A 19655-nucleotide genomic window follows, 5' to 3' on the forward strand; every position below is an offset into this window, starting at 1 on the left:
AAGCGCTATGCGTCCGTAACCTACATCTTAAGTTGTCCCCCTCGAAACAAAAATCGACCTGTCCGAGCATTTCTATCGAAAAACTTTATTTCGTCTATAATCTCGTCTGTTTCGTTTTCAAATGGCCACCCTGTATAGAACGCTACAACCTAGAATGACCTTGTCAAGTTTTTTCTATGGATGAATTCCTTTCCGTATGAAAAGTTCTGAATCTTGATTCGAGGATATCAAATGCATTCTCAAAAACTCTTCATGTTCTTGAAAGACGATAGTTGAATATATGTTTGTCGTGGTCCAAGTTGTACGCTGAATAAGGTTTAATGAAATTTTCGGTTAACGCAAATGCTTCATCTCCAATGATTCAAATGTCCTCTATTCTGAAATTTTTTTGGAGTTGTAGAAATAAGAACCGTCAGCTGGGGTGAGATTGGCCCAAATCTAAAGCTATGTATATATATGGTTTTATCAGCTCCATATCTTTTGACATTGATTATATTAATTTTCAATGTATCTTAATGTTTAAGCAAACATTTTATCATGAAATTAAAACCATATTGAGACTCCTCAATATTATTAATATTAATATAATATGAATTTTTTTAATGTTTGGGCCAAAGTTGCCTTGAATTGGGGAAACTTTGTCCCATACTTTCAAACCATATAAAACCTATGTTTAGTATTGGTTGGGCTAAAGTTAGACAAGATAAAATTAGCACATGACATGTTAGTTTGTGTTTTTAACTGCTTTTACTTCAAAAACATCCACGAAATGATAAGAAATGGGAATAAATGAAACAGACTTCATATTATTGAAAAAAAAAATTTATTGTATAAAAAAAGATCAGTTTACATCATTATTTACATACATATATTTACATACTAGTTGTCCAGTTCTGGCACATGGAACTGGTTCCTCTTTGAAGAAATTTTTGGAGGATTGATCTTCTTACAAACATCCACCCAGTCGTAAGTCCGGCAATCTTGTTTTTCTGGCCAGCGCCAAAACTTGAGTCTTTTTTCCATGCATTCAACTATAGGTCCTTCTTCAGATAAACTAACAATTTTGCCAGGGTATTTCTTTCCATCATACTTAACCACTACAAAGTTATCAATAGCCAAGTCTTTAGGTTTCAACGCAACTGGTGTTACTTCATCATTAGACCTGTGAACAGGTATGCCTGCTACTTCCTGTAATATTTCTTCCAGATCGGAAAATGTTTCGCTTTGCCCATCAGACTCTAACACCATCTCAACATCATCTTCATCTGAAGAAGAGTTTTGCTTTTTTTTGTTTTTCTTCCTGGAAACTTGTGTTTCCTTTGACGCACTGGTCGAAGGTTTCTTTGCTGCTTCGGAGATGGCTGCTTCAATCTCTTCAAATGCAATACTCTTGCCAGCGGGCACTTGAAATTTTTTCTTCCTTCTTCTCGGGCCATCTTTAGTTAAAAACTCAGCTCTTTTCTTCTCCAACTGTTCCATAAAAGCTTCTCCTATAGACTCTTTATCCACGGGCTGGTTTTCTGGAAGACGGTCTAGTAGTCTCTGCTTGTTTAAGGGATGGATTCCACATTTGGCAAATCCAGCCATCAAATTGTCTCTTCGCTTTTCTTCCAATTTTGCCATTAGCTCTTTTAAAAATCGTGGAAACAAATCTTTAGGGATCGTTGCAAATTTGGATCCTGAATTTGACTCTTTCCACTTGCGGAGGATGTCACGCCACGATCTTTTCATTGGTCCAAGGAAGGCAACGTCTAATGGTTGCATTAGATGTGTTGAATTCGGAGAGAGGCAAACCTTATATTCTCTTCACAGAGCTTAAGCACATGCAAACTGATGTGAGAAGATAAGTTATTTCCAATGATAACTTTAGGACCATCTAGATTTTTAACACCTGGTAAGAGTGTTGACTGGAACCAATCTTCGAAGCGCACTGCATCAAACCACCCACTTTTAGAACGGTTATATCGAGTTCCTTCAGGACCATTCTCAGTCCTTGTGGACCACAAGTGCTCAGCTCTATAGACAACATATGGGGACAAGAGGTCGCCTGCAGCATTTTCAGCCATCATTATTGATGTTGCACTTTTACTGAAATTGCAAATGTTCTCCACGCATTTTGCTCCTCTCTTACAGATAACCTTTTTGTTCCCAGGATCATCAGTAAGGTTCGTCTCATCGTAATTGAATATATTATTTGAGGGAACATCTTCAACCTCTTCTTTGAGGTTATCAATGTAGTTTTCGATGAGAGAAGCATCTACTTCGGCTCTGACCTTTTTGATATTGGAACTTATCCTACGAGTCAGATTCTCATGTCTTTTTAGGAAGGCTTTTGTCCATTCATAGCCAGGGAGATTGTTCTTGAACTGTCAAATGTGGACACCTTTTTTGTCCAAATAGCTTTTGTCTGCATAACGAAAATCCATTTCAACTACAGGGAACACATAGTCTGACATTTTAATTAAATGTTGTTCGAAAACATGCTCCTCTTCATCACTAAAGATTCTTGCACGTCCTACATTTTTTGTGTGAGTCCCTTTAAGTTTGTTCTTTATCGTAGATCTAGGTATATTATATCTTTTTTCTGCAGCTCTTTGGGTTAAGTCACCTGACCTAATAGCCTCTAAGCATTCCTCTAACACTTCTGGTTTGTAATTGGCGTAATTTCTTGTGCCAAGAGGTTTTATTCGATTTCTCGGCATATTTTCTGCAAAGAAAATCCAAAAATTAGTGCTTACAAAAGTAATAAAAATATTTTAAGTGGTTTTGTGTAAGAAACTGCTTATAAAATACTACTCAAGTATTATATCAAAATATGAGTCTTGGGGTAACTTTGGCCCAGCCACCAAAGTTACCCCAACTCTGGGCCAAAAGATGTCATGAAATAATAAAATCGAAATATTTTGTATATAACAAAGGTAACAGAATTATTACACCAAAAATACTTCAAACAATTGAATATATAATATTATTATACACTTACCTGCTCTCTTCAAGATTTAGCGTTCACATGTAAAAGTTGGGAGACAACAAATTTCACTACTTTCTTACAGTAAAGATGGAGCAACACTGGAGTGGTGGTGAGATATGGAACTAATCTCCCACTTCATCAACAGGTGGGCCAGTGGTGCTACCCATCCAGTAATGGGTCGATAACACATCAACCAGAATTTGTCGGTTTTTTAAGTCGAACATGTTTTCCATCGATAGATCTGCCACAATTTGGAAAATTCCATCGTGTTTCAAACTCTCTCGTGATTTTTAACCAATCGTCAGTTGTTTCAGGAAACTATAACATAAAGGTTTATTTACTATATAATTCATTTGTTTACAATAGAATTCTGAAAGTAATGAAAATGAGGATCTTGAAGATGATGCATCTGAAAACAGGGCAAGTGATATTCATGATACACCTACTCCAATAAAATATAAGAACAAATAAAAGAGGAAAAGCACTCTCAAAAGCTTACGAAGTACTTTCTGCGCCAAATGATGAAAGTATGATATATTGTGAGGACCTGGCCGTAAAATTAAATAATCTCTATGATCCAATATTTCGCTTGCACTCAGTTGCGGATTGAGACAACTGGGGTTCCAAAGCGCAAGGCAAATCTGGGGCCCCCTGATCAAAACTTGGTAATGTGTGACTATCATTAACCCTTTAAGGGGCATAATAAAGGGGGTAGTTTAATTTCGCCAAAAATTATTAATAATAGTTCGAATGCACTTCATTAGTCATTAAATATCTTTTATTTCATACTGATACATTACAAAGGAATAAATGCTTAGTTACCGTAACTATAAACATTGTCATAACTCCCTTGGGAGTTAAACAGGGCAGTTATAGATCTTTAACTTCCTCTAAAGTGTTCACAAAAACAAACCGACAGTTGTCGAATTTACCACTAAAGTTGTTACCCGAATTGCAAGGATTTTCTATTAAACGGTTGTCACTGTTAATGACTGTATTCAAACATGAATTTGTTTCCCTTCTTTCATCTGACATGCCAGCTAACATTCTTGCAGTTTTGTTTTTCAATTCCCTGCTGTCGGCCAAATACCCTTCTGCCACCGTTGAACTTCGCCATGCACCATGTCTCTTCAATGTTGTCATATTTGCTCCTGCATTGACCAAGGCAGTCGCAGAAGTCCTTCGCAGACAATGTCCTGTGAATGTTTCTGGATTCGGCAATTCCAAAAAACTAGCAATTTTGCTTGGAATTTTCCTGAATGTATTTTTTCCAACCGGTTGAACTGAGCAACGTTTTCCGCGATACGTTAGAAAAAATCTTTCCGGGCCCGATGGACGTAGAAGCATATACTTCCTCACTAGACTCAATGCAGAGAACTCGTTTTCTTCCACAATAGTAAATCTCTTACGAATATGTTTTACTTTCCGGAATGTCAACCACCATAACAGAGCCCCTTTCTTCGATGTGATTAATTTTCATATTCAAAAGTTCTTGACATCTACAGCCCTCGAAATAACCCATAATCAAAACTACCTGTGAAACAGAACAATAAATGTGCAATCGTTACAGTTTGCATTACATGCCTTATGAAGTAAGTATTCTTGATCAGACGCATTCTTCAAAAATTTGACAATATCTTTCCGACTAAACACTTGAGACTTTTTTGGCTCATAGCCTTTACTTTTGCGTTTGAGGAACGCTTCCAATTCGTGAAATTTACTTCCATCTATGTCATCATGTATTCTCATCATCAATTTTAGCATTGACCACTTAGTCCACAGCGAATTAGGACTATACAATTCAGACTGTAAGAAAAAGAAACCAATTCACATATTAGACTAAAAGAATAAATAGATACCATCTCTTGAAAATACGCCAACATTAGAGTTTCACTCGTGTTTTTACTATCCATACGGTTAACTTCCATCCACTGCAGAAATTTGTCATATTCCTTTTTGTAGGTACTTAAGTTCCGACTTTGTCGGTAGTAGTACGGAACGAGCTTTTTCAGCCTTTTCCAACAAATCTCTTGAAATCTCAATTCTCTCTGAGTTTGCATTCATTTTCACAAATTTGAATATGGTGAGAAACACGATATGACAAATATCTACAATGTTGTCAGTGACATTTATTCTTAATAAAGATAATTCGTTTTGTTCTGAAAACCAAAACAATTTGGTTTTTATATTTCATGCATTATGAAATAAAATTAATTATCTATCTTGTGAGTTATTTGATTTTAACCACCTCGGGCAACGCAACAATCCCTCGGAACTTACGTCCCTCGGGATTGAAATCTGTTGCCCTCTGTGGTGAAAACCCTCATTACTCCCTTGATACATAAATAACTATAACGAAAAAGGTATTCATTCAATTTTTGAAATTGTACAATTGTTGAAAATTTTGACTGTAATATTGCAGTTTGAACTAGAATTCAAAGTTGATATTCCTGGTATATTCTGATGTGTTTCATTATTATATAGAGCTTGATTGAAAAATGCTGAGGAAGTGGAAGGCTGGTTATCATGTACGGGATGTTGTGAAGTAATATTGATTTCTTGAGTTGAGAATTCTGAAATATTAACTGTCGAAGTCGAAGGTATATCAAGATCTTGGGCATTTTTGTTCAATTGAGTTGACAAAGTTTCAGAAATGTCAAGCTTTTTCGAAAAAGATGCATCAACATATCCTTCAGCAACTGCTGAACTTTTCCATCCTCCATGCCTCTTTAATGCCATCAAATCTTCTCCGCTGTTGGCTAGGTGGGAAGCTGTGCCTCTACGGAAGCAATGTCCAGAATAAAGTTCTGAGTCAGGCAAATTCAAAAAATTGGCAATTTTTTTTGGCATTCCACCTATTTTATTTATGCCAATAGGTTGTACTCTGCATTTCCCAGATTTATAATAAATGAAGAAACGATCATGCCCTGTAGGGGAAATGTGTCTGAGACGGCATACTTTTTGAACTGGGTTTATATCTATCAATATAAATATCTTAAAAAGGTTAGGACCAGACGAAATTATAGTGCAATGTATAATCTATGGAATGGTTCATTCAAAATTGAATATAATAACAATATGAAAGTGTAAAATAACAATCAAACAAGGTCTTCATATGCCATCTCACCCTCAACACTGTGGATGAGATGGCATAGGTACATGATAAATTATGACCTAGGTACATATTTCGCAAATACATTTTTTTATTTTTTTTGTCAACTCCTGCACATTCTGCATGACACCACTGGTCACATCCATTGCATTTGAGCCATATTTCTTTGGAACGAGATCGAGGAAACATGTCATTGCAGTATATACATGCAATGTCGTCATTTCCATCGCCATTCCCATTGAAAGGATCTTCTGTGTCCATTGTCCATTAATTCATTTTTCATATTTTTCCTTGGGAAAATGATAGCTGGTGGGATGTAAGTCCCAACGGCATTCATACCGCAGACCACAGTGAAATGATGTCCTCTTTCAGCACTAGTCAGGACTCCCACCTGTTTTCGGCCGCGTTTGGCAAAAATTTTAGTATTTTTTGAAGGTACTGTTGAAAATCCTGATCCGTCGACATTCCATATGTCGTTAACCTTCAAATGATGCTTTTCCGGTACAACAGAAAGAAGGGCAAAATATTTTTGAATCTTCTGCTTGTTGAAAGCACTAGCTCTAGCGAATGAAGTTGATTCTGGAGTTCGAAGGCTTATACTAGGATTTATATCCTGGAATCCTTTTAGCCAATCCCATCCTTCCATTTTTTTGACATGGTAAAATCTGGGGGAATTTTTTTTGCTTCCGCCACTTCATAAGGAAGCTTTCTGACGTTGGTTGTTGTAAAACCAAAAAATCGTATTTCTAAATTTTTTAAATGCTCAACAATTTCCCTTTCTAAGGTTTCATCGAAAGTAACTTTATGACCCCCCATGTAATTTTTCCTCTACCCTTCACTTTTAATTGCACGTCGCCTTAATGTGCTAGGCACATTGAACATCTTTGAGGCTTTGTCGGTTTTGTCGGTTTTGTTGCTTCCCACCTTTCGGTTTTAGCTCTTTTGTCTTTCGCTCTTAGCTACCTACATCTTTGAGGCTATCAACCAGCCCATTTTTTTTCCTGAACTGCCTTTATCGCATCCTTCATATTCTCTTCGCTCCAGGAATGTCTTGTTGATTTTCGTTGATAACGCCCTATTCCTTGAAAAATCATAATTAAATTTTCTACTCGAAAAGGAAACTTAACAAAGTGCCTAGGTGAGATGGCATACCTACGCCATCTCATCAGCATATCACGTATGCCAACTCACCCAGAAGCAAACACCAGCACTTTTTTCTTTCTTAATAACAATGGTGGATACTAAGATGAAAAAAAAATATTATTCTGAAACTAAAGTGTATGCAGAAATAATAGAAAATATTTGCACTCACTGATATACCTGTTTCTTTCATATATTCACCGAAAACTCTAGCTGTTGTAAATTTTCAGCCGACTCGAAAAACTTTCCTCGCATGCGCTGACCAAATACTACTACAGAATTTACTAGAACTCACGCAGACGTTTAACTACGTCTTATTCTATAGTATGCACATTCAACTGGCGTCTATTTCTGAATGTCAATCGAGAAACACGTTGTATGCCATCTCATCAGCTATGCCGTCTCAGACACATTTCCCCTATGTGATGGTCTCAGTTTATAGTATTCTCTAAGGAGACTCGACCAGAATAGGTCTGAAATAATGAATTGCCTGCGACTATAAGTTTTTGTATTTGGTATAGTGACCAAAATACAATCGTTCTTGAATTGTATGTCTTCAACCTTCATATTGCAGAGCTCTACCCTTCTGCATGCCCCGGCATATCCCATGATTAATACTACCTAAAAGTTGTTATATTAAGCGTACATAGCTCAACAGGAATATATTGTTATAGTATATCCAAAGTCACTTGAACTAGTCCATAAAAACGCTTAGCCAGATAAGATGCCTCGACCGCCATAAACCATAGGCGCACGCTTTTCAAACCCTATAGAGTTGAAAATAATATTTACGGGATTGTATTCAATTTTGGTGCCGATTCTTACAGGTGGTTTTCACATCATTATATAATAGTTTACTGTGATATAATTTGATTACTCTATAGTTTTTCAATTATATAATTTTTATTATGTGAATAAACTTACAGCTGTTCTCACAAAAAAAAAATGAAAATTCTTACTACAAGTTAAAAAATCATACAAATGTCAGTATTATAAAATAAAAATCACTCAACCATATCTTCTCGTAATCTTTCTCGAAATCTTTCCAGTGATGTGGAAAATCGGATGTCTCGACCTGTAAGTAGCAAGGAACATTATCAACTATGATGCATGATCGTTGCATAAAATTATGAAAGCAGTAAAGTGTTTCAGACGTATTTGGAAATGTCCTTATCGGAAATTTAGGCGAATTAGTAATAACATTGATAAATTTGATCAGAAAATTTAATGGAACTTATATTGGTCAATCTCACCTACTGCTTCTATTAAAAATCAGTGGTTTTGACATTCCTCAGGATTCCGAATCATTTTCTTCAGAACTTGATGAATCATTACCGATTTCGAAAGTAACTGAAGGAATTGATTGGATCGAAAAATATTCATCTTCAATTTTTTTAACATGAACCACAGAATTATGCCAAAGTTCGTCGTCCAAATCATTAAAAACCTCACGTATTTTCTCTATGACTGTGGAATCCTTTGCCGGTGTTTGATTAGTTTTCCTCAAACGATTCTTAAAAACTCCCCAAACCAGTTCTATCGGGTTGAAAATACAATAATATGGTGGTAATCTTAATAACGAATGATTATGGTCTTTGCAAATTTGGTCTACCACATAGTTATTATCGAATTTTCGAGCCTTTATTTGGTTTAAGAGTAGTTTTTTTGTTGGAAGGATATCTGGAATTTCCATATTTTTAAACTTCATGAACTCTACGATATCTGACTTTTTTGAAGAATTATTAGGAATTTTATTTAAAATGCGGGAGTGGTATGAAGCATTGTCCATAACAATCACCGAATTTGGAGGAATATTGGGGAGAAGTTGATTCAAAAACCACTTTTCGAAAAGATCTGCCGTCATATCCTCATGATAATCTGCACACGAATCTTTTATATTTTTGGCAGATAAAAGCAATGCTCCTGGCACAAATCCATGTTCACCTCCAGCATGTGAAATAATTATTCTCTTACCTCTGGAAGATGGAGCATTCAGAAAACATTCTTTTGAGTTATCTACCCAGCCGTATTTGATAACATCATGAGAATCAAACCAGGTTTCATCTAAATATATTATATTTTTGTTTGCTAAACGGTGTTCCTTTATTTGACGCAAATACTGTTGCCGAAGTGCAACAATACGATTCGACTCCATTATCATCATACGACTGTCGATTTTTTTATATCGGAAACCACATTCTATCAAAACACTCCGTAATGTCTGTAAAGATTTATAATTATATTCGGATGAATAGTCTTTCAATTTATGGCGTATGAGTTCAAGGGTGGGCACAACATTGTCTCCATAAAATTGATACACTATCCGTCTGATGATATCTCTTGCAAAGTCGTCAAGTTTTTTATGTTTTTGATCGATACGCTTTCGTTTAGTCGAATGATCAATCACGTCTCCACGATTAACAATACGAAAAATTGATGTATAACTCATTTTTGTTAATACACAAATCCTGTTTATTATGAAGTTTTGTGATTTATCATCATTCTCATGTTTCAGAGTATTATAAATGTTGAGCACCAATCGTTGACACTGCACATGTATGTCCTTGTGTCCAAATTCCGGATCCACTGAATCTTCAATTACTTTAGGGGGTTCAACAAGTTCTGAAAAAGGTCTCCATAATGCCATTATGAAAATAATCGAAAAAACAATCAGCCACACAAATATAAATATATAACTAAATAAACACGCTCCAATTATTATTAAACGACAGATCAAATCGACAGTAAAATCTTTAATGAAATAACATGTGGAAAATGGGCACAACTCCTATCAATAAGAGCGATAAAATTACCATGCCGAGCATGTGTAGGTACTTACAATCTTGTTCTTGCTGAATTTTTTATTTTCGAAATAATATCAATGTTGACTGAAAAATATTTTGACTTTAAATATTCTTTATCCCGATAAAAAGAAGAAATCAGTCATAAAACGAACTAAAACCGAGTGAAAATGCTCATTTCATTAATACCCATATGGACCGCACTGGTATATGCGAATCATTAGAATGTTATTAAGAAGAGATATATGCAGCCAATGAGTGTAACCAAACACGCTCTCAAAGTGGAAAGGGGAATACGAGGGGAAATATTCAGCCAATAAGATCAATCAAATCGGGACATTCTTGTTTCCAAGACGATCTGCTAAATACCGGGGTTTATTTGAGAGTATTGATAGCAATATTTTCATAAATTCCAAAGGAATTTATGGAAACTTGGATAACCCTTGTATAATCAAAATGTTTTGGCTTCCTCCAAGTGACTTTGGATATACTATACCTTCATATCCATATAAGTATCATTTGATGCTTTCTTCAAGAATTTATCAATTTGTTCGAAATCGAGAATTTTTGATTTCTTTGGTTTCTATTCTTTCGAAAAAGTTTTTAATAAACATTGCAATTTCACAAATTTTGAAATATCAATGCTCTTTTTTAATTCAACATACTACGTAGCATTGAATGACTTCTCCATAATGTAGAACATTTATATTTGTGACTTAAATACTCAAAATACGCTAGCAAAACATTTTCTGAAATTCCAGTAACAGAATTTTCTTCAGACCATTTTATTAAGTTTTTCATATTCTTTTTCATATGAGGATTTGGATTTTTGAGGTATTCATTTATTTGCAACGTTATTTGCAATTTCTCTCAATTCTATGGGTCTTAAATTCATTTCCTCAGACATAATTCACGAGTTTAATGAAAAATTATTACAAATTCGAAATGTATGATTCTAATTTTAATTTCGTGATCAAATTTTGTGTCAAAAACTCTTTTAAAAAAAAAATTATTTCATCATACAGGCACAATATATATTATACTATTGAATGCTACACTTAATAAACAATGAAATACGTGTAAGAATTTAAAAAAAGATTGAAAATATTCTACAATATAAATGTATAAGTGAAAATAGCTATCACGCTCCTCTATGCAATCATTCAAGAAAGTCTAAATTCAAGACGGCAAGGTGTTTTTGCCAGCTCGTCCAACACTTCAGCAGCATTGATATCTAGCTCTCTGTGAGTATTGAGCATAGCAAGCCCGTTCAACCTTTGCTGGCCAGTTGTGTTCCTTAAGTATATTTTCAATCTTCTAAGAGATGAGAAGGACCTTTCACTGGTTGATGTCGATACAGGAAGAGTGGTAAGAATTTTCAGGAGGGTGTTGATAGTGGGGAAAACATCCTGATGGCAGGCAGTGTAATAATCGATTGCCTTCCTTGAGCTAATTTTTTCAAATCTTTCACCCTCTCGTACCACATATGGAGTTCTCCAATGGCAGCGATGTCACCAATTTGAATATCTTCCTGATAGAAATTCAGGAGCTTTTCAAAACTTTCTTCCTGTGTTCTGGTGACTTCAGCATTACTGGTAGAGGTCGGTATAAGACACTCAAAACTTTTCAGTACGTCTTGATGTTTCAGAAAGCGACTATTTAATTCACTTAAAAAGTGATCTGAAATTGGCAAAAATAGGGATATCTTAAAGTATGATTGAGGATTGTCGGTTTCAATGTTGCACCTAAGATTTGTCGTCCAGTTCTTCTTGGGGCTTTTATTGAGGTACTGAGTAATTCAGCCATAGTCTCTGATGCGTTAAATATGGTTGCGAATTCTTCTTCAGCATTGGTTCTGATTTTTTCTATCGTCCCTTTTAGGTTAGTCACCATGTTCATAGCATTTAAAAGATCGATATGTTCATGCTGCAAAAATCGAGCAAGGGGTAAACTTAAGGAAAATACTCTAGCCATCACTTGCAAACTGATAATAAAGGATGAACTCTGAAGTGCACATAAAAGCTGCGATGCCATCGACGCTGATTCTACATCCTTCCACTGTGAAACTTCTTCAAGAGCCTCCTGGGCAGCAGGTAACATTTCTTGAAGTAGTAATATTGAATCATGGCGCTCAACCCACCTAGTTGGACAGAGTTGTTTTAGACGAGTAGATTTGGCTTCAGGGAACAGTTTATCAATTGCTCTTGTAATAACCTCCATTCTTTTTAGGGTGTTAAAAAACACACATAGTTTTGTTACAGTCCCACAGCAATTTCTGTGAATTCCTCAGAAATTGAACATGATGCACTTATAGCAAGGTTTAAGCTATGGGATACACAATGGACATATATTGCAGTCGGATGCTCTTCCATTACATATGCCTGTGCTCCGTTGAATTTTCCACTCATTGCAGCGGCCCCATCATATCCTTGCCCCCTCAAATACTTTGTATCAATTCCAAACTCGCGTAATGATTTCAAAATGACTGTCGCAAGGTTTTTAACAGTTGAATCATAAACAGGTACAAACTGAAGGAATTCTTCTTTAATATCATTGTTATATAGGTATCTAACGCCGATTGATGCTTGTTCTTGTGTTGAGATGTCTGTCGTTTCATCTGCAAGACAAGTGAAACATTTGGCGGAATTGACCATCTCAACCAATTTCTTCAACATTATATCGTTAATAGCCAAAATAATTAGTACAATTTAACAATATTTTTCTTCTCACAATGATACTTCTGTAATTCCACAATAACAACTTTGAAGAAGCAAAATCTTCCAAGTTTATTGTTCTGCCAAAAAAAATTTTTCCTTCTGATCAATGGGGGGGGTTACGTCCCCAATAACCCCCCCCTCGTTACGCCCATGGGGTGGTGAAACTGGCGAGGCTCGAGACGACACCGAACCTGCTGCCTCAGGGCTCCGCCGTGACATCATCGAGATCCCCGCTGATCGAGCCCTCATTGAGGTGCCCCGAGAGGTGAAAGCACGGGTTGGCTGCTGTGATGAAACAGAGGGCGAAGAAGGACGTTCTTCCGTTGAAAGGGATTTCCTTCCAGCATAGGAAACGGAAGTGGATGCAGTGGCAGCAGATGCCAGATGGAGAATTGTATGGTGTCGTCCCCCGCATGTGTGACAGCTCTGACTCGAACTGCACTTAGCGGTGGTATGGAAAGACGACATGCAATTTCTTCATAGTCGCCTTTCAGTCACGAAAGCTCGTCGCTGATAAACGTTCATGGCCTTGAACTGACGACACTGGCGAACAGAAAGATTCGCCGAGCAAAACACACACGCGGAAGACGACGAAGGGCACGCACCAGCGTAAGCAGGGCGGCAAGGATACACACCAGAGGATGAAGGCACAGACGATGGGGAAACAGATGCTGAGCCTGCTGGAGATTGAGGTCTTAATGATCCCTTCGGCGCAATGGATGAGGTGACGGAAGTGCTCCCCAACACTCGCAACTGTCGATTGGTGAATTCGAGCAACTGAGCGAGAGTGGGAAAGTCATCAGAGGATAACTGCCCCTCAAACAAGTGGCGAGATGGTATATCGAGGTTGCGCAATGCTAGAGAAAACAAGAGCAAGTCAGCCAGATCTGAAATGGGTAATGCCTTGATGGCATGAATGGCATTCGGATGCGTCGTGACGAATTGCTTCAACTGTGGTAAGGAAGACACAGATGCGGGCCGTGAATCCAAGATCTGATTCACATAAAGATTCGCCAACCGACGAGGGTTTTGATACCGGGAGTGAAGGGCTTGATAGGCCAGGGGGTAATTCACCGAATTTAATTGAAAGCCAGAGATGACAGATGCTGCTTCACCAGAGATGGCAGATGCCAAGAGGTGAAACTTCTGAACGGGCGCCAGGGAATTGTTCTGATGCACTAAGGCATCGAATAGAGCGATGAATCCGGGCCATTCCTCAACCTTGCCCTGAAAGCAAGGCAGGTCAACCCGCGGAATAGGTAGCTCAGCAGATGACAATGATGGCGCCTTAACAGACGTAGATGCGGTTAGACGACTATGGGCGGCACGTACATGTAGGCAAATTTCAAAAAATGCATCGAATTTTGAGGGTGGACCGATCTGACCAGGCTCCTCTAGCTGAGAATTGAGTTGGACAACTAACTCATCAGCCTCCCTGAAAGTCTTTTCCACTTTGACCAACTCAGCCAGACACATGTTGGCCACATCGACTTTTGTGGTCAAATCCTTTATTAATTTAAGAAGAGTAGATGCCGCAGAAAATGCATTCTCGCGCTTAATGACAGATGTTGCCAAAGAGGCCTTGAATTTATCCATTGACGGCATTTTAAATTGTCGAATGACCCCGGTATGTATATCGGTATAAATTAATTCCGAAAAATCTAAGAAGAACAGACGATGTGTTTATCGTTGAAGATAATGAACAGATGACGCGCGATAAGATAACCGTGTTATGAATTTTCAATAACTACCCAATTAATGAATGAAAATCAAATCACGAATTCAATCAGATGAACGGAAATGACAATTAGACTGAATTTAGGGGGTTTTAAGATATTTCCCGGGTTTCGGCACCAATAAATGTCCGCAAAGAGGGGTTTGCGGTCAATTTCACATGAATTTTGCTACTAATATTGAACAACCGAAAATTGTGAAATGAAACTTACCCCAACGGGCTGCAGAAGAAACCTAGGCGAATCACCGCTAATCTGGTTCCAAAAAGGAGGTTCCAAGGAAGGGAATTCAGGGGAATTTACCTCCCTTAAGTACCTATGGCTTCACCTGGTTGATGATAAATTCAGGGCACTTCACGAATAGTTGTTCAATATTATTTTGTTCACTAACACTAGTAGATGACGATGCAGAAGATAGATGAAAATAAATAATCAAACTTAATTATGATTATTTATCAGAAGATTAATTGATTTGTCTCTTTTGAAACTTTTCTATTTAGCACGTACGATCGATATTAAAATCTGTTCTGATTCTCCGCTGACAGCCGATACGAAATCAGATTCTACCGGGGTCGGTCGAGAAGAAATATGACCGTAGTTCACGACTGAACACCGTTGACTTGCCTTTTCTAAAACCATGCTGATTTGGCGATATCGCCCTTTTCTCTTCTAATTCCTTTTCTAATCTTGTTATTATGAGTCTTTCATATAATTTGGCCACCGTATTTATCAGGCAAATGGGTCTGTAGCTAGACGAGAGGTTAAGATATTCTCCTTGCTTCGGTAGGAGTACCACTCTGGCCTCCTTCCAGGCCTTCGGGAATTCTTGCCTCTTGAGCAGATCGTTCATCATGTCTAGTATTCTCTGGGGAATCAACTTGCACGCCACTTTCAAAGCCTCAACCGTAAATCCGTCGGGCCCTGGAGCTTTGCCGTTCTTCATTCTTTGTGAGGCTTCTTCTAGTTCTTTTTCCGTGAACGGTATCACCTCTATATCGTTTTCTCGGTTTTGTCTCCGTATAGGCCTTCCCGCAGGAAATAGGTCCATAAGGATTTTCTTCTTCTTCTTTGATACACGTCCTAACAGAGTGTGTCCAGCAGTCACGCAACACAAGAGACTCGCATCCATTTAATATTGGAGAGATCTTTACATGTTCGTGATTTGTCACAGTTATTCCTGAAGATTTTTAAGGGAATATGTTGGTGGAATCATTAAGATGCTGAGACATCAAACAGAAATAAGCTTTACAGTTAGTAGAAGTCATGGTCTATAAGTCTACGCTGTAAATTTGCAACTTGTTTGTTAGGTTGCCTAGGTTTAGACTGCGACCTCTTGTAGTATGACTTAGAATATCTATTCTCGTCTCTGGGCTCTGAATCCTGGCCTATGGAATGGGAAGAGGTATCTCTAGCTCGCGTTCTAGAGTAAGCATTGTCCCTACCATTGTCATAATTCCTCTCCCTTGATCTATAACTCCTGTGTCTTGATTGATCCTGGGCTCGTGCATTTTGACAGTTGTATCTATCCTGGGAATCCACCTTCAATTCTAGATCATGTATTTTTCCCATGATACAGTCCAACTTCAGCGACAGCTGAGCTATTCCGTCAAACTCATATGGGTGGGCGAGTTTGCATCTAATACCCTCAGAGCACACGCCATTTACGGCAGCAGAGCAAAAGACCCTCTTCTTCTTATTAGACTCTTGGTTGGCTGACACGGTGGATGCCTCGATTACAACAATATTTTTGTTAGCTCCGGAGGGAGGCTCTCTAACTATCTTCTCATAGGGAAACCTACCATGCATGACAGAGGATATACATTTATTTAGAGATGCCAAACAGTTCTCTTCTTCTGCAGTGAGAGACGGGGCGAGACAGTTGTATGGAGTCTTCTCTGTGGTGGTGGATGTGTCCTTGTCTCTTGTCTCAGGTGACGTGTTTGAGGATTGATCTATGGGGGTTGATGTGTCCTTGCTCTTTTTGGATGCTTTTCCAGATGACTTGGTCTGTTTGTCCATGATGAAGATGCGGATACAAGCTGTCCATTTGACCGGGTATTTTGTGTGCAAGTCTTCCCCTCATGATCTGCCCAGTCGCAATACGGTATCCCTGACCCCAAATATCTCCATCCAGCCCCGCTAGCATTTCTTTCCATTTTTCCTTTTTTGATTTCCTTATGAGCCTCTCCAATGTTTTGGCCTCCTCTTTTTCTCTTTGCCGCCACCTACTGATATCGTCCCCTCGACGTCTCATCTTACCTATTTGTCTTCTGATTTTGTTATACTCTTTCCTACTCTCTTCTATCTCGTCGTTCCACCAGTACGGCTTTTTGCTTATATTCTGGTCTTCTTCAGCTGTGCTCTTTTTGAAGGCCTCCAGAAGATCCGCATAAACACCATCACCACTTTCGCCCTCCATTTCCATGAGTCTTCTTGTGAACTCATGTGTGTTCAGATATATTTTCTTGTATTCTTTTTTTGGCTTTTTTATTTTGACGTCTATTTTGAAATTTATTTGTCCGTGGTGTGTGTACGGATTTTTATGTCTAATTTTCCACCCGAGGATCCGCCTTGCCACGGCTTCGGAGCTCAACGTCACGTCTATGTGGCTTCTGGAGGACCCTCGTTCGAAGGTATGTTCGCCGTTATTACTGGGGATCCAAGCCAACTGGGAGAGCCGTTCTTCTACATATTCCCCTCTCGAATCCGAATGAGGTGAGCCCCACATCTGCAACTTTTATATCCCCCATTATTATTGACGATCTTCCATTTATTGATGCGCTTTCGAATACTTTGTCTATTCTTTGTTTGAATTCGTTCAGCTGTATGTTTGGGGAAATGTAAATGGCGTGTATATATATTTCGTGTAGCTTCATTCTTATGTAACCGTCTTGTCGGCTCACGTCGTCTATCTCCAGTTTATCATTCAGAATTGCTATTGCTAAATTTTCTTCTTTGTCCGTGAACCATCCTCTACTTCTGCTCGTTTTTTAATTTGGCTCGGATATTATGATTAAGTCTACTTCATTTTTCATGGCCTCCGCCCATTCCAGGTCATGGGCGGCTCTGGCTCTCCCTAAGTTTAGTTGGAGTAGGTGGAGGCCTTTTGCTGGTAGGGCTCTTCTGATCGTTTCCATTGATCATACTCTCTGGAATGCGAGTACCTGCTAACACACACATACATACAATAGGTAAAATAATAAATTAGAATATAGATAAAATGATAAAATCTTGTATAAATAAAATCTTCCGGTGTATAAATGAAATAATAAATTAAGGTATAGATAAAGTCATTAAAATTTTTGGTTGTATAAATAAAACTTGTGCTTGTATAAATAAAACTTGCGCTTGTATAAATAAAACTTGTATAAATAAAATAATAAATTAATATGAGGTTAAAATTATGTGCAGCTGCATAAATAAAACAATAAATTACTACACCGTTAGAACAATGTAAAGGTGTATCTACAAAGCAATATAAAATTTCTTGGACAAAACATTCGGTGGTGTTTATATAAAATAGCGATTTTTCGCATGTTGTGGAGTTTTCCGTATATAGTAAGCCTTTTATTAACTTCGCAGAAACCCATAGGTACAAATGCGTTCTACAGCCGCCCTCTGTCAGTTTTTCTCTTCTCTTTACCACAGCCTTCGCTAGCTGTTCTATGACCTTGAACTTTGCACGTTAGACAGTACGGTTTCTCCGCACAATCTTTAACCATATGGTCTTCACTGGTGCAATTTCTACATTTTTTGCTTCTATCCTCAGATTTGCACTCTTTTGCCATATGTCCAGGTTCCCAGCACCTGTTACATCTTGCAATTATCTTTCTCTCCCGTACGTCCGCTATTGAGAAGCCTATTTTAACTTTCCTCATTTCTATGAGTTTTTCTATTACATCTTCATTCGCTATGATTGTGGCGGCTTGTCTACCCCCTCTTAACGGTCGCAGCGCTTTAACCTCCACTCCATCAGTGTCGGGTTGTTTTTCCAGAACTTCATGAAGTCTGTCTTGGATTTGTTTTTCCCCCACGTCTATATCAATTCCATATAGATTTGCAGACATTTTCTGTTTGCCTCCTGCGTACTTCTTCACCTTTGTGTCCTTCATGTTTTCTCTTATTTTTTTTTATAAATATTATCTGTCTCTTTGCTGCCCTTTTTTATTTCGAGGAGCAGATGTCCTTCCCTCGTTTCCCTCAACCCATTTATTTCATTTTTGAGGGAGTATTCGTCTCCGATTTGTTTCTTCAGGTTTGTAACCATTTGTGCGTAGGTGAACTGATCATTCTTTTCAATCACGACCGCTTCGGTTTCGTGTACCTTTCTTGTAGGTTTTTGTCTTCTGGGTACTATGTTTTCATGTAGAACCACTTCTCCTTCGAAATCGTAGAATGCACACTCTAATATTCTTCTTTTCATCTCAACTTCCATGTCGTTTATTATCCCTACGTGTACTTCTCTTATCTCACCGCCGAAGAGAGAATACCTTATTTTGTTAGACATTTGATACAGTGACTTGTGATCGTTTTCCTTATCCGAGAGTCCTGCGAAGTGTATATTTTTTTTGTCGTTTATGGCTTTGCCGTTTATTTCGGTGTAGCCTTCCATTCTGTGGGATATCATATCCCCCTCTTTGATCTTTCCTCCCTTTATGTGCTCTAGCATTTTTCTGGAACTACCAATGAGTGGTTTTATGATTCTTAAGTCTACCATTTTCTTATATGGCGCCAAGATCGCTAATTCCCCATCTTTGACCTCTGTTATGCGACTTTGCATAATCTTCACCTTGTATGCTTCTTCGGGCCGGTTTTTTTCTAGGACTTCCTCAAGTTCTACTGTGGTCATATCCTCTTTCAGCAGTCTCCTTATTTCGGAAACCGATATGTCTTGTTTAATATCGGCTTCTTCTACTTGACAGGCAAAGTCATGGAATCTCTCGATGTCCGTCACTGCTCGACAGGTCTCTTTCAGTTCTTCTTCAACCATATTTCTGATCGATACCAGTTCTTGTCGTGTTTCGCTATGCAGTTCCTCCTTCGTTAGAACGATGTGGTTCAGTTTATCCGCCGCTTCCTGCAACACCGTCATTATGTTAGCGAGTTTGTCGCTGCTCATACTTATATTTATCGGGCTCTCGATCCTTGCCCTTTTGTTTCCCGTATCTGTGATAAGCCAGG

At 38.1% G+C, this 19655-nt stretch overlaps 2 protein-coding genes across 2 annotated transcripts; both read right to left on the minus strand.

Annotated features, from left to right (window-relative positions):
• Nucleotides 1-848: 848 nt before the first annotated feature.
• On the minus strand, nucleotides 849-2947 carry LOC123671616. The gene is made up of 2 exons (XM_045605585.1): nucleotides 2819-2947; nucleotides 849-1761 (listed from the first exon to the last, which is right to left on the minus strand). The coding sequence occupies exon 2, from the start codon at nucleotides 1729-1731 to the stop codon at nucleotides 880-882; it is 852 nt and encodes a 283-aa protein (XP_045461541.1). The 5' UTR covers nucleotides 1732-1761; nucleotides 2819-2947; the 3' UTR covers nucleotides 849-879.
• A 10271-nt stretch (nucleotides 2948-13218) lies between these two features.
• Nucleotides 13219-14346, minus strand: LOC123672660. The gene has a single exon (XM_045606865.1). The coding sequence runs from the start codon at nucleotides 14344-14346 to the stop codon at nucleotides 13219-13221; it is 1128 nt and encodes a 375-aa protein (XP_045462821.1).
• Between the last annotated feature and the right edge of the window lie 5309 nt (nucleotides 14347-19655).

This window comes from Harmonia axyridis, chromosome 1, assembly GCF_914767665.1.
Source record: "Harmonia axyridis chromosome 1, icHarAxyr1.1, whole genome shotgun sequence".
Lineage (NCBI taxonomy): Eukaryota > Metazoa > Arthropoda > Insecta > Coleoptera > Coccinellidae > Harmonia > Harmonia axyridis.

What these genes read in the sequence shown, in the direction of transcription:
- LOC123671616 (XM_045605585.1), bottom strand. Translation starts at nt 1,731, where the DNA reads ATGAAAAGATCGTGGCGTGACATCCTCCGCAAGTGGAAAGAGTCAAAT.
- LOC123672660 (XM_045606865.1), bottom strand. Translation starts at nt 14,346, where the DNA reads ATGCCGTCAATGGATAAATTCAAGGCCTCTTTGGCAACATCTGTCATT.